Source organism: Megalops cyprinoides, chromosome 20 (genome assembly GCF_013368585.1).
Source record: "Megalops cyprinoides isolate fMegCyp1 chromosome 20, fMegCyp1.pri, whole genome shotgun sequence".
Classification (NCBI taxonomy): Eukaryota; Metazoa; Chordata; class Actinopteri; order Elopiformes; family Megalopidae; genus Megalops; species Megalops cyprinoides.
The window spans coordinates 10380431-10392452 of record NC_050602.1 but is presented as its reverse complement, the minus strand read 5'-3'; the positions used below and the strand labels follow the sequence as shown (position 1 = coordinate 10392452).

Sequence of the window (12022 nt, the reverse complement as noted above, 5' to 3'; positions counted from 1 at the left end):
CATGAAAGACGCAGGATGATTAATAAAGAATGCCACATTGTTTTTTTTTCTTCTCAAATAGAGCAAACCACTGCTGAATTCTACCATTGTTATCTAATTTTAAGTTCCTCTGTCATCAAAATTATGATCAGTCTCTTCAGTCTGATGTTGTTGTGTCATTGTTGTCTTATAGATAGAACAACTTTCTGTTGAGTTACCCTGTGTGTCAAGCGGAAGCTGTTCAAATCAGTAATTGATGAATTCGGAATTTATGCAACTCTTGGGCAACACTAATTCACGGCATGTAACATAACACTGCAATTTATTAGGAAATATTCTAAAAATTTTCTAGGGAAGAATATTACGAGGGTGACACACATCAAGGAAGTTTTCATTTGTTGGTCAAGGGTTTGGGGAAGAAGCTTTTTGAAAATCCAGCTTTGTGTGTTTAACCGGTGCACCCGGAGGCTTCCCAAAACAATGGCTTGCACACGCTCCTCCGCTGCGAGTGGTATTCAGACACGTGGACGGAGCCAGGCACGCGAGCGGAGTGGTTGAACCTGCTGCTGACGTTCCAACGTCTTTCGCTATCACCGTTCCCTGATTTACAGCGTCACACGTAATGTCTCGTATCCAGGTTATTTCTCTGGTTTAAAACACACGTCATGAACTCTGCTGGTACTTTTTGTACTTTGTAGGTGATTTAACTGAAAGTTAAATACACCTGCGGGGTCAAGAAACACATCGATCGACCTTACCCTGCCAGCGAGTTCATTCGGTAGGTGCTCTAATCCAGATTGATTTACAAGGCAGTGATGTAAAGATACGTTTAATACATCCATAAATTGCCAGTAAGCAACAATCTAAAAACTGTATTAAAAAAAAAAACAAACAAACAAAAAAAACATACAGATTCAATGGTGAAATCATGATCCATATGACTAACGTTCATCTGCATCATGTTGCTGTGCCATACGGTCACGAACAATAATCTGCAAGAGATACATCGCACTATCAAATTGCACTTCATGGTTACAGAGTGGTCTGATACCGGACACTAGTGCTGGGCAGTTGCCATATTTTCAGACCTGTACTTAAAAATACTTGTCGCTAATTATTAAAATGGTTCATGGTGAGTTCTTACGAAGCGTTAACTAAAAGCACCACTATGGGACTAGCGATGTACTTCCCACATGGACTCTTCATGACCATTTTCCACTCCTTGTGGAAAACGATAGTTTCACTGGGAACAACATCTCTCTCTAGTGGACATTATTTGGAATTGCTCTTTGATTTTTTTCCTCGTTTACTTTCTCGATTGTCACAGAACATTGCAAAGTTTTCAGATGCTGAAATGAATAAGATATAATTGAGTGGAAACAAAATCAATTGCAGTTATAATTAAGTTATAGATAAGTCTGTTTATGTAGATGCAGTTACATTGTGTTTTCTGGGGTGTATCATGTGTTGAAAATAATCATTTAGCAAAAAGGTTTCATTAAGCCAAAAAAGGAGAATGGAGTTCTGTACATAAAAATAAGTAAATGAATGTATCAGACTGCACCAGTGTGTCGGTGTAATCTCAATACCATAATCTGGAGATGTGCAATAATCTAATACAGAGATCTTCAACAGGGGGTCCACGACCCCTAGGGGGTCCTCAGAGTTACTGCAGGGGGTCCGCCAACTTATTTGATCCCAAACTTTTTTTTTAATATTTAAAGCTATGCAAGGACAATCTCAACATTGGATATGTTACACAATTTTATTTCGGGAATGCACCATTAAAATCTCAAAAACATTGGTTAAGAAAATATATAAAATAGCAACTCTTGAGAAAAACTCATATCAGGACAATAGTAAACAACTCTGCTTTTTGGATAAGTAAATATTCGTTGCTCCATTATTCCTTTTTTACCTTAACTTTACCTGCATTTTTGAGCCTGTGTTCTGAGGCTAGTGCTTCTGAATGTTCAAGGGCAGCAGACATGAATTGCTTTGTTTACATGCCCAAAAGCATTGTACCCTCTAATTAAATGGAGTGAAAATCTATTTCAGTCCTACCTGCACACCAACATACGTGAAGGACAGAGACAGCCTGTGATCTTTACCATGAATCGTCAGTAGAGTCTGCGAAAGGGGAGGAGACTAGTGTGTCCAGCCGCTGAAACACAGAACATTGGCTCAGTAAAAGGTCAGCAGGGCTCTGCGCAGGTCCAGCTCGCAGTACCTGAGGCTGTACAGGTAAAGGGCAGGGGCCTTTTGCAGAACCAGAGGCATGTTACAGACCAGCAGGAAGACCTACAGCTTGGCGTGAGGTCGGCGAAGAGGCTGAGCAGAGAAATTGGAGCAGGTGGCAGAGCTGGATGAGGAAGTGGGTCAGGATTATATGGCACACTCAGGCCACTCAGCGACGTGTTGGCCAGCAGCAGGTACTGTGTCTCCTGGCATATGCTGGTGCTGCATAGCACCTTGGCCAGGGTGACAGGGACGGCAAGAGACGCAGTCAGGAAGCCCAGTACCGGGCACATCTGCAGCACGCCCATCTGCCGCAGCAGCAGGAATACCCACCACTCCCGGGCTGCATCTTTCAGCCTGGCAGAAGCTGTTTTACCAGCTCTCAAATGTGCCCAGGAAAGACAGGACCAAGTCATTAACTCCCATGGTGGAGACCCCTCTGAGCCTCACCACTGAGTCTCTCTGACACAGCCAGTCACACATTAAAACCAGGAAACTGGTGAATGTCAAAACCATCCATTAACCAAGACAGCAATTTACTTATGGCTCCTCTCTACTATGAACAACTCTACAGGTAAACAGACAAATGCCACTGTGCTGGGTTTATGCCAGTGAAAACAGTCACCCTGTTCCCCAGTGCATGGAACGGAGGAGCTCCCGCTTAGCAAACAGGCCGTGTCTTGCTTTTACACCCCCGGGTGGAAACTGTTAGATGTGCCTTCTTAGTTTCTCATGGATTTCAGGACTTTAAGGACAGAATGTTTCCTTTTATATCAGGGCTGTTTAAAATGTGGAAGGGAAATAAAATGTGTTATATTTCTTTCTCTGATTTACAGAGAAGGACAAAAAAGGCTTTTCAGTCCCCCTGCAGGTCATTAGTTTGCTCACCATTATCCAGAAATTACACAATTCAAATGAAACATTTCTTCCTTTAATGAGTGATTATCTCCAACAAGGACTAGTTTAACGCTGACACAGATCGCCTGAATGTTTTTTGTTATAAATAACCAAAAGACCACCATTCACCCCTCAACTACACTGCATGTTTTACTGTGAGGCCACAAAAATAAAAGACGTGGCTACAGAGAACACAGTGTATTAGCTGCCTTGAGAGCACAGACTGAACATGACACAGATCCAGTGAGACTAGTACAGCCTGGTATTAAAGGGAATTCTAAAACAGATGTATCTCTGCGCTTTCAGACTTCTGTCAGCACTTTGAAGAAACCAACATGTTCGATGCAGTGGGAGGTTCCTTCATGGTATGAGAGAGAACTTTCAAAAAGTCAGGGAGGAAGTTTCCATGGGTTGAGTGCAAATGAGCAATCAGTTCCAGATAGCAACGAAATTAAGGGATGAAGACATTTTTGCCCCTTTTCCACTGTATAGAGGGAACCAGGCCGGGACAATTACCAGCGTGGAATGGAGCCAAAGCCATCTGACCCAATGAGGCACGGCTGCTTTTTCACATTCATCACTCAGAGCTGTGGGACACGATGTGACACATTACACGCTCACACCGGCGCAGACTGAGATGGCTGCCCTGACTCAATGCAAATCCCAAAGCTGAGGTTTTCCGGAAGACACTCTGTGACTTCTATGTACCTCTCATAGTTTACCGTTATCACAAAATGGCTCCTTTCTACATGTGTATTGCCTCCTGTTTTTTACAACCTACTCTGATGGCGGTAACACACTTCCTGAGTTTGCCAGCTCCGTCCACAGCTCACTCGGAATTATGACACCATCATTACTCCTTGCAGACTGAGCTGAGGCAACAAAAAAGGGCCCTCTTCTTCTAAGTGTCCAAAGCGAGCCAGCCCGGTTTCAGGTCAGTGGAAAAGAAGGATTGCGTGTGCTTTGGAAGAGGGGACCAGTAGCACAGGGAACGTCGCTTTACAGATATAGGAAGTGACTGCCCCCAGGGAGAACAGTCCCTACAGCTGGAGCAAGAACTCCGGCTCCTTCTGGCTGGAGCAGAACTCTGACCCTCAGCGTCGGAGGGTGCCGTCATAATCCTTACTCCAGCGTGACACAAGCGTTGGGAATGATCTGTCGAGCCTTCAGCAAGGCGTTCCAACAGTTTGTTTTGGTTGAAGCAACCTCTGTCCAGGAAGAGGCAGGCGGCAATCTTACCGCAGCCATGAACCGCCAGCACCAAGCGCTCGCATGAGAAGAAAGAAAGAAAACGCTGGCAGGCACTCACGCCACTGTGACCTGGCCCAGCCTGCGGCGGCGCAGAAGCAGCAGCAGCGTGTCGTGGATGTCGCGGTAGCGCAGGCCGTACAGGAAGGGCGCGCAGGCCCGCGGCAGCGGCATCAGCACGTTCATGTTGACCGCGTTGATCCAGACGCGCACGTCCTGGCTGGCGCTGCCCTCGCTGAACAGGTGCAGCTCCAGCGTGAAGACCAGGCCCGGGCCGAAGTAGAGCAGCAGCGCCACGGCGTGCGCCAGCAGGGTCAGCCGGGCCCGCGAGTAGCGGCTCCGCCAAATGCCCGAGGTCCGCGTGACGGCGTACAGGCGGGCGTAGCAGTAGAGGATGAGCGCCGAGCAGAGCACGGCGCCCACGGCGTAGTAGACGTGCACGCCGGCCTCCGCCTCCCTCCCGATGGAGCCCAGCGAGAGCAGCACCAGGCACACGGCTGGCCTCCAGGGGGCGCTGTCGTCCAGCACCTCCATGGCGATCACCAGCGACACGGGGTAGACGGCCGCCACCAGCCAGACGAGCACGAGCGCCTGCCGGGTCCGGGCCGGCGGGAGGCGGGCGCGGTACTGCAGCGGCCAGCGGACGGCCGCGTAGGTGTCGGCCACCATGAGGGTGAGCGTGAGGACGCCGCCGCAGTAGGCGGTGACGGAGGCGGCGGTGACCAGGTCGCAGAACGGCCGGAGCATGCGGACGCCGTGCGCGTTGCACACCAGGATGGCCAGGTTTACCGCCACGAAGAGCACATCGGCCACCAGGACGTTGGACAGCAGCAGGTAACGGGTCTCCTGGCGCAGGGCGCGGGAGCAGAGGATGCAGGCCAGCAGCAGGGGGTCGGCCACCAGCGTGAGGGCGGTGAGGACAGAGGCCGGGATCAGGAAGAGCTCCATGCGCCAGCCGCGCAGGCTGTCATACCACTCCTCCGTGACGTTGGGCATCGCCGACCTGCTGAAACCCGCGCTGTCAGTCAAGGCTGCCTTTGTCCTGCAAAAGGAACACTCAGACTAGCACTGAGGGATATTTCAATGAGGATATTTCTCATTCACCGATTTTGCGAGATGAATTTTCTCCAGGGTCGTGGCAAAATTGAGGAATTGGGCCTTCCCACATTTCCACGCGTCCTTTTACACGTTAAACCGTTTCCTGCCTTTTATGCCACCCATGGTGAGACCAGCCAGCCCTCCATGCCAACACCCATCTTAACCACCACCTTTGCTTAATTGTGTTACCTCACCTTGGTATATTTATCATCATCATGCACACTATGCTTTTACATGGTCAACTCTCACACAAACTGTAAGCCACCTTGATCATCCGATCTTCTACCATTATTCCCTTATTCGTCCTTTTGAGTCTTCTTTTTTCCTTTAATCTACCCTAGTTGCTTGTGTTGGTTTTCTCACCGCTATGTACTGATCACAGATTAGTTTTCTGTTCTGACGGAACTGTATTATTAATTGTAGTAATATATTTAAAGAGGAAAAACTGAACAGAAATTTTAAGTACATTGAACTGAAGGGAGACACAAAAAGACATGATATTAGCACATTTCAAACGACCTTTAACTTCTAAAATCTAATTTTATACTTCTTACATCAAATTGACATCAAATGACAGTAAATTAACTCACAAGGGGGAAAAATGTTCAGATGTGGGAAGAGAGAGCTGCTGGTGCTGGCCAAACATTTTGAATCTCACTTTTGCACACGATCGGTCTGCATCAAATATTCCTTAATTGTGTCTTTCAACTAGGTCGGTAAATTAGTTCAGCCTGAAGTTGGGTCACCTAGATAACTTCATAGACCCTGAACAGCCTTGATGCAAGACCACAGTGCATCCCACATACACAGAATAAAGTGTGGATTTACACCTAGATCACAGCTTCTCATAGTCTGTGAAATATACATGTAAACATAGATATCATCCTTACTCTGCTTTGGTCACTAATGACCTTGCACAATGTTCATTAATTAAGATCAGTTAATATCAATCTTGCTTCAAACCTGAGCCACAGCTGGAGATCTTGCTACTTTACATGTGCTTTCAAGACAAGTCTTCACCACCTACCTTCACTGTCTACCTTTTGATAATTAAGCGGGTAGCGTTTGATCAATGCGCTTGGAGAGCAAACCAATACAGGCATCGACAAATGATTGCCTGAGAGCAAACCACAGCCTGTGCATGCAGGCTCCCGATAAAGGCGGACAGGTGAGGTCTCCTACCTGTTTTTCAGAGCGGCTAGCAGGACCCCCCCAATGCAAGTCATCCACTTGCGCGCCACCGTTACCGCTCTCTGGAAATCGATGCCTTCGACGAGCGGCCGCTGCGGTATCAGTGGATGCACACTATCGACTTTCCCGCGGCGGTCCGGACTTTTATGAAAGAGCGGCCACTGAGCCGTGCCATGGCAACACAACATGGTGGTGATATAAACCACCCCCCCCCGCATCATCACCACCACCACCACCAACAAACACTGCCCGTCCGCCCCCCCATCTTCACCCTTCCCCACAGATAAGACAAACATGACGTGCGCAACCCTGTGACACACCATTGTCCCCTCAGGCCTTACTGTGTCGGCTGGGGCTTTAGTGCACTCGTGCCTGTGTTATTCCCATCTCATATCCGGGGCACGGAGGCCTTGGCAGGGCTGTAAAACCGGGGCCATATGCCGGGTCCAGGCAAAGCAGCTGACTGGTACATGCAAATAAGTGCCTTTAAATGCCGTCCGCACACTGGGAGCCCTGCAGTTACCACGGAGACCCGAGCTTTAAAAATGAAAAACACGAGCAAAGGGCAAAGGCTGACATCACTGTCCATGGCGGTGCTTCTGCCGTGACAGTATCTGAACCATTAAGCCATTACGGTTTGGTCTTCATCACGCATGGGAGGAGATCTGACTGTCAGATTTGCCAAACAAATCCAATTTCTGGACATTTTTAGTGCCAGGCAATAAAAAGGTTAGCGCAGTATTTGTTTCAAAATATAGGAAAGTGACTAATACAGATTTTATGGCAGCCTTGGAGGGCCCTTAGCGCACACATGCATGTACGTCGTCAGTTAGAACTGGCAAGACGACTGAACTGGAAAGAGAAAACATACTTTACTGAATCAAGCTCATGAAGTTATCAGGCGGGAGGGGGTTGTGCACTCAGTCACGACTCATTCATGGCTCATTAACCGCATTCCAGTAAAACATATTCACAGTGCTTTATCTCATACTTGAACATGGAAAAAAATGGATTTTGATTTTAATATAGGCAAACATGAAACAAATGAATAAATTCACTGATGATTCACTCCAATATTGTATCATTCTTTGAGGGGAAAAAAAAAGAACTTCAACACAAGACACTCGTAGAACATACTCGGACTAGGCTCAGCAAAAGAAAATTGCAACATAGTACAAGGAAACCATTTTATTCTGCATACATTGCTTTGCAGAGACCTGCACTATTGTCCGATCGTGTTGCTGAGAGCTGTGATCTTCTTCGCTCCCCACCACACCCCTGTGTCATTTCTTTCGCTTCCTGTATCCCGCGCTCCCTCTGCCCTCGCTCTCATAGCCTTCCTCACTGTCCTCGTCATCCTCATCATCCTCGTCGCCGGACTCCAGCTCATCCTCATCCTCCTCCAGCATCTCTTTCGCCATCAGCTTGCGGAAGACCTCGAACTCCTCCCGAGTCGCCAGGGCCACTTGGTTCAGGAAGGCGTCCTCGGGGACGGCCAGGAAGTCCTTGAGTTTGGGGTTGACGATGCGCGTCTGGCCCTTCTTGTCGGGGGTCTGGTAGAACCCCCGGCGCTCCAGGAAGGCGTGGCGGCAGCGCACCTCCTCCAGGGAGATGCGGAAGAGGCCGGCCTTCAGCATCTCCGGCTGCCGGATGCCCATCCGGAAATAGGCATACTACGGGGGGGAGAAGGATGGAGAAAAAGCAGTTTACCCTGCTCCAAATTATTTGGAAAAATAATGATTACACTCCTAAGCTGCAGGTTCAGTATTCAGAGCAGGTCAGAACCCTTTACCCCAGGAGGTTTTGAATTCAATACCCTTCAAAGTCATCCAGAAGACTCAAAAAATGGTATCCACTGGAGGTAACTGGAGGTAAGAACCCTATGAAAGCTCCCTGGCAGTGACCAAAAAATTGTTAAACAAATCTTATATTTTAGATTCTTCAGTCACCAAAAAATATCTCTTTTTTTTTTTTCCAAAAGAAATTCATACACATGCATCAATTTCACAAGTTATATTTGTCTGAGAAAAAAAATTCAAGCATTTAAGCATAATTCTTCAGATAAAAATGTCCTTGAATGCATGTTTCCAATTATCTTAATCAGGTGTGTCCAAACTTTTGACTGGCACTGTATGTACTAAACATATTCACTGAACTAACGGCATGTATGGACTAAACCATTCAATGAACTAAAGGCATGTATGGATTAATAGTCACCGGACAAACGACATGAATTTCCAAATGAATCTGCACCAGCCCTAATCTCCACCAACTTTGGACATGGCCCATGACTCCGGCACAGGGTGTTCTCTCTGTGAAGGACTGCCGTCTCTCACCTGAAACTTGTACTCCAGTTGGGTCATGTCCTCCTGCACTATGGCCGGGGTGTCCCGGAGAATCTCTGTGACCTGCTGGCCTGTGAAGAGGCACTTCTCGCGGAGAAATCGGGACACCATGTTGACCCTCTTGCGGGGCAGGGTGAGGAGCTGGGGGTAGTGGCTCACTACCCGCTGTAGGCTACCTGTGGGGAAAAACTCCACTGCAGCTTTCTGTTGTCCCAAACGCCACAAAAACACAACCGTCAGCCTGCTCAAACCCTCCCTGACCAGCTATCATTTTCAAAAGTATCCATCTCCTCTAGAGGGCGACAACACGCTATTCGGCCACGTAGTTTTTGTATGTAGCGCTCAAGGTCCTCAACAGGACCGTGGTCGCTGGTGCTGTCAGTACGCCAAAAACATTTACATCCCTTGGAAGTCACACCACTACCTCTGTGCCTGTCTTTATTTCCTTACCATTCCTCTTACTAGAACCAAGTGAGTCTACAAATAACTTGCGGTATGTGTCTGCATTAGCTTTGAGCAGAAACCCCTTTATTCTGGGGTGTGCAATTTACATTTTACATAACATCCATTAGTACAGGTGGATACATAACTAAAGCAGTTCGAGTTGACTAACTGGTTCAATCTTAGAATTTCAGTGCCCTTCCTGAGAGCTAAAACTCCCACTTTTAGGTTGCAAGCCCAGTAACTACACAGTCACACTTGCACCCCCACAGGATTGCAAAGCTTCTGTGCTCATTCTCACCCTCCACCAGTCCTAGTTTGCGCAGGTTGTCCACTCGCTGCTGCAGCTGGGCTGCCTTCACCCGAAGAAGCTCCGGGCACTTTTCCACGACCTTCAGGACGCTGCTCGGGTTCAGACCCAGAGTCACTAACGCCGAAAGAGTGGAGAGATGCTGGGTAGCAGCATGGCCCGCTCGACCGTCCGAGGCTCCCCTGGCCAGCTGTTCAGCCTGTGCCTCGGTGAAACCCAAATCGACCAGAGAACTCAGCATCTCCACCCGCCAGGGTCCTGTTGCGTGTTCCGTGGCGTGCTTGTCATGTCTCGAACAGAGGTTTCTGGAAATGGAAACCGTCTGTTGTTTGACATGTGGCGCAAGGTTGCCGACGTTGAGCCCAGAGATAAAGCGGCAAGGTGTTCCTCTGAATGTCCATTGAAGAACCTGAAATACAAAATAAACGCAACATTCATATTTGTGAATAAACTGGCTACTTATGTATCTTACAGTTTAACATAAAAATGGTTCGCTACAAGAGCGTTAACAGTAACTAACAAGACTAGCTAGGTGCAGATTGTTAGCTCACGCCTTGGAAACCGGCTGACATTAATGCCCAGTAGCCCCTTACCCCCAAACACTAGGCCATATAAAACGTGCAAAAACTGTCATGATTATATACATTTATTTTACCAACTCGCAAGATGAGAATTGCTCGACCTAGCTAACTAGCCTATGAGCTAACGGGTTTCCGAACACCGCCCCTTGCAAGCAAGCTGTGTGAACTATCTAACTGCAAAATGAATTATGAAAACAGGATTAAACTAATTAATTTTTTTCCACAATACACGTATTCTGTCCAGCAAGTTAACCTTAGTAAAAAGACTTACTAGCCTCCTACTGGCATGCACTGCCATCTCATGTCCAGCTGAAACAATCTTCCCCCTGACTCATGATCAACTTCAAATCTTGGTTCCGCGATATTCAATACAAGCACAGCACAAATTCTTATTTTCGAGAGTCTTTATTTATTAAAACAGAATTAAAATATTTTCATTCATGGTTGTATTTACTTATGAAATAATATCACATTTATACGACATAGCTTTAAAAAGCTTCTTAAAATTATAACCATAAACAGAAGATGTCAACGCAGTTTTGAATCCACAAAAAAGATCCACGTTTGTAGTGGATCTTTTTTGTGGAAGTAAAGCAATAACATCTACATTAAGGGTGGACGGTCGACATGCATGGCTTTACAAAAGCACTGAGAGGAAAACTTCTTCAAAATAGTAAAAATAGTGGTCAAGAAAAAAAATGAAAGCAATAGGAAGTGGGAAGAGGAATGACACAAAATAAATACCAACACATATAGCAACTCATATATTTATAACCAGATATAAATATTAAAATAATTTTCAAATAAATGTGCAGTTTATGAAGCACAATTTATTAATGCTAAAAGCTGCCTTGACAATTAACATATACTAAAAATGCATTCATTTCAAAACTTCATTCATGTTCAAACAAAACGTGGGAAAAGATTATCTCTTGAAACTCCAGAGACAATGGAGTTAATGTTAAGTATTTCAAATCCTGTTGTTCGGGTTTGTTGTACACAAACTTTATGTCCGATGCCAAATGTTAGACAAATTCGGAGGTACAATTCCTACTACTTTGGAATTCACTTTCCCGGTTACCAAGTTAAACAAAAATACCAAAATGCATTAGCCAGGAGTTTTCCAAAACATGGATTTAAACAGCAAATGCTCACCACATTGAGCACAATCAATAAGCAAACTCTAAGATTCAGATAGCTGTTCTAGAGTGGAACTCCATCTTAACAGCACATTTTGCAGTTTTTACTCTCCTGGTGTAAGCATTCATAGCCTTTGGGTACTTTTGTGCTTGTGGAACCAAACAACTGACAGGATTTTAGTCAGAGTGGCACATTCGAGGAGACTTTTGCACCACAATTTGGTACGCTTGTAAGACATTAAAATTTAATATTTCTATTGGAAGATGAAAGAAAATCCTGGAAAGACTATTGTGTAGGATTTTTTTAAAGATTGCTCAGTATCTACTAGCTCATAAATTACACACCTGGTATACATTTCCACCTGAATAATCAATGAGACAAATGTACAGCGACTTGTGTTATATTGCTCAATGCCTGTAGTCAGACTTTACAACGTAAAAAGTTCCTGAGGTCCACACCAACATTCCTTTGGCTGAATCTTTGGTCGCAGTAATAAGGTGTTCACAGTGGGGCAACTCAGTGCTGGTCCTAAATGGCTGCATTTGAGCGGCTTT

At 46.1% G+C, this 12022-nt stretch overlaps 2 protein-coding genes across 2 annotated transcripts; both read right to left on the bottom strand.

Annotated features, from left to right (window-relative positions):
- Nucleotides 1–4419: 4419 nt before the first annotated feature.
- On the bottom strand, nucleotides 4420–5358 carry LOC118796085 (probable G-protein coupled receptor 148). The gene has a single exon (XM_036554916.1). It carries the CDS (start codon nucleotides 5356–5358, stop codon nucleotides 4420–4422), a length of 939 nt encoding a protein of 312 aa, XP_036410809.1.
- Nucleotides 5359–7557: 2199 nt separating this feature from the next.
- mterf4 (mitochondrial transcription termination factor 4) lies at nucleotides 7558–10648 on the bottom strand. Its single transcript, XM_036554778.1, has 4 exons — nucleotides 10600–10648; nucleotides 9739–10156; nucleotides 8988–9172; nucleotides 7558–8324 (listed from the first exon to the last, which is right to left on the bottom strand). Exons 1-4 carry the CDS (start codon nucleotides 10624–10626, stop codon nucleotides 7935–7937), a joined length of 1020 nt encoding a protein of 339 aa, XP_036410671.1. The 5' UTR covers nucleotides 10627–10648; the 3' UTR covers nucleotides 7558–7934.
- Between the last annotated feature and the right edge of the window lie 1374 nt (nucleotides 10649–12022).

Bases quoted from the DNA above. Each gene is read 5' to 3' on its own strand.
- mterf4 (XM_036554778.1), bottom strand. From the start codon at position 10,626: ATGGCAGTGCATGCCAGTAGGAGGCTA. The intron at 9,173-9,738 runs GTGAGAATGAGC...TTTTCCCCACAG, and splicing joins CAAACTAGGACTGGTGGAGG to GTAGCCTACAGCGGGTAGTG. The intron at 8,325-8,987 runs GTGAGAGACGGC...TCCCCCCCGTAG, and splicing joins AACTGGAGTACAAGTTTCAG to TATGCCTATTTCCGGATGGG.
- LOC118796085 (XM_036554916.1), bottom strand. From the start codon at position 5,358: ATGCCCAACGTCACGGAGGAGTGGTATGACAGCCTGCGCGGCTGGCGC.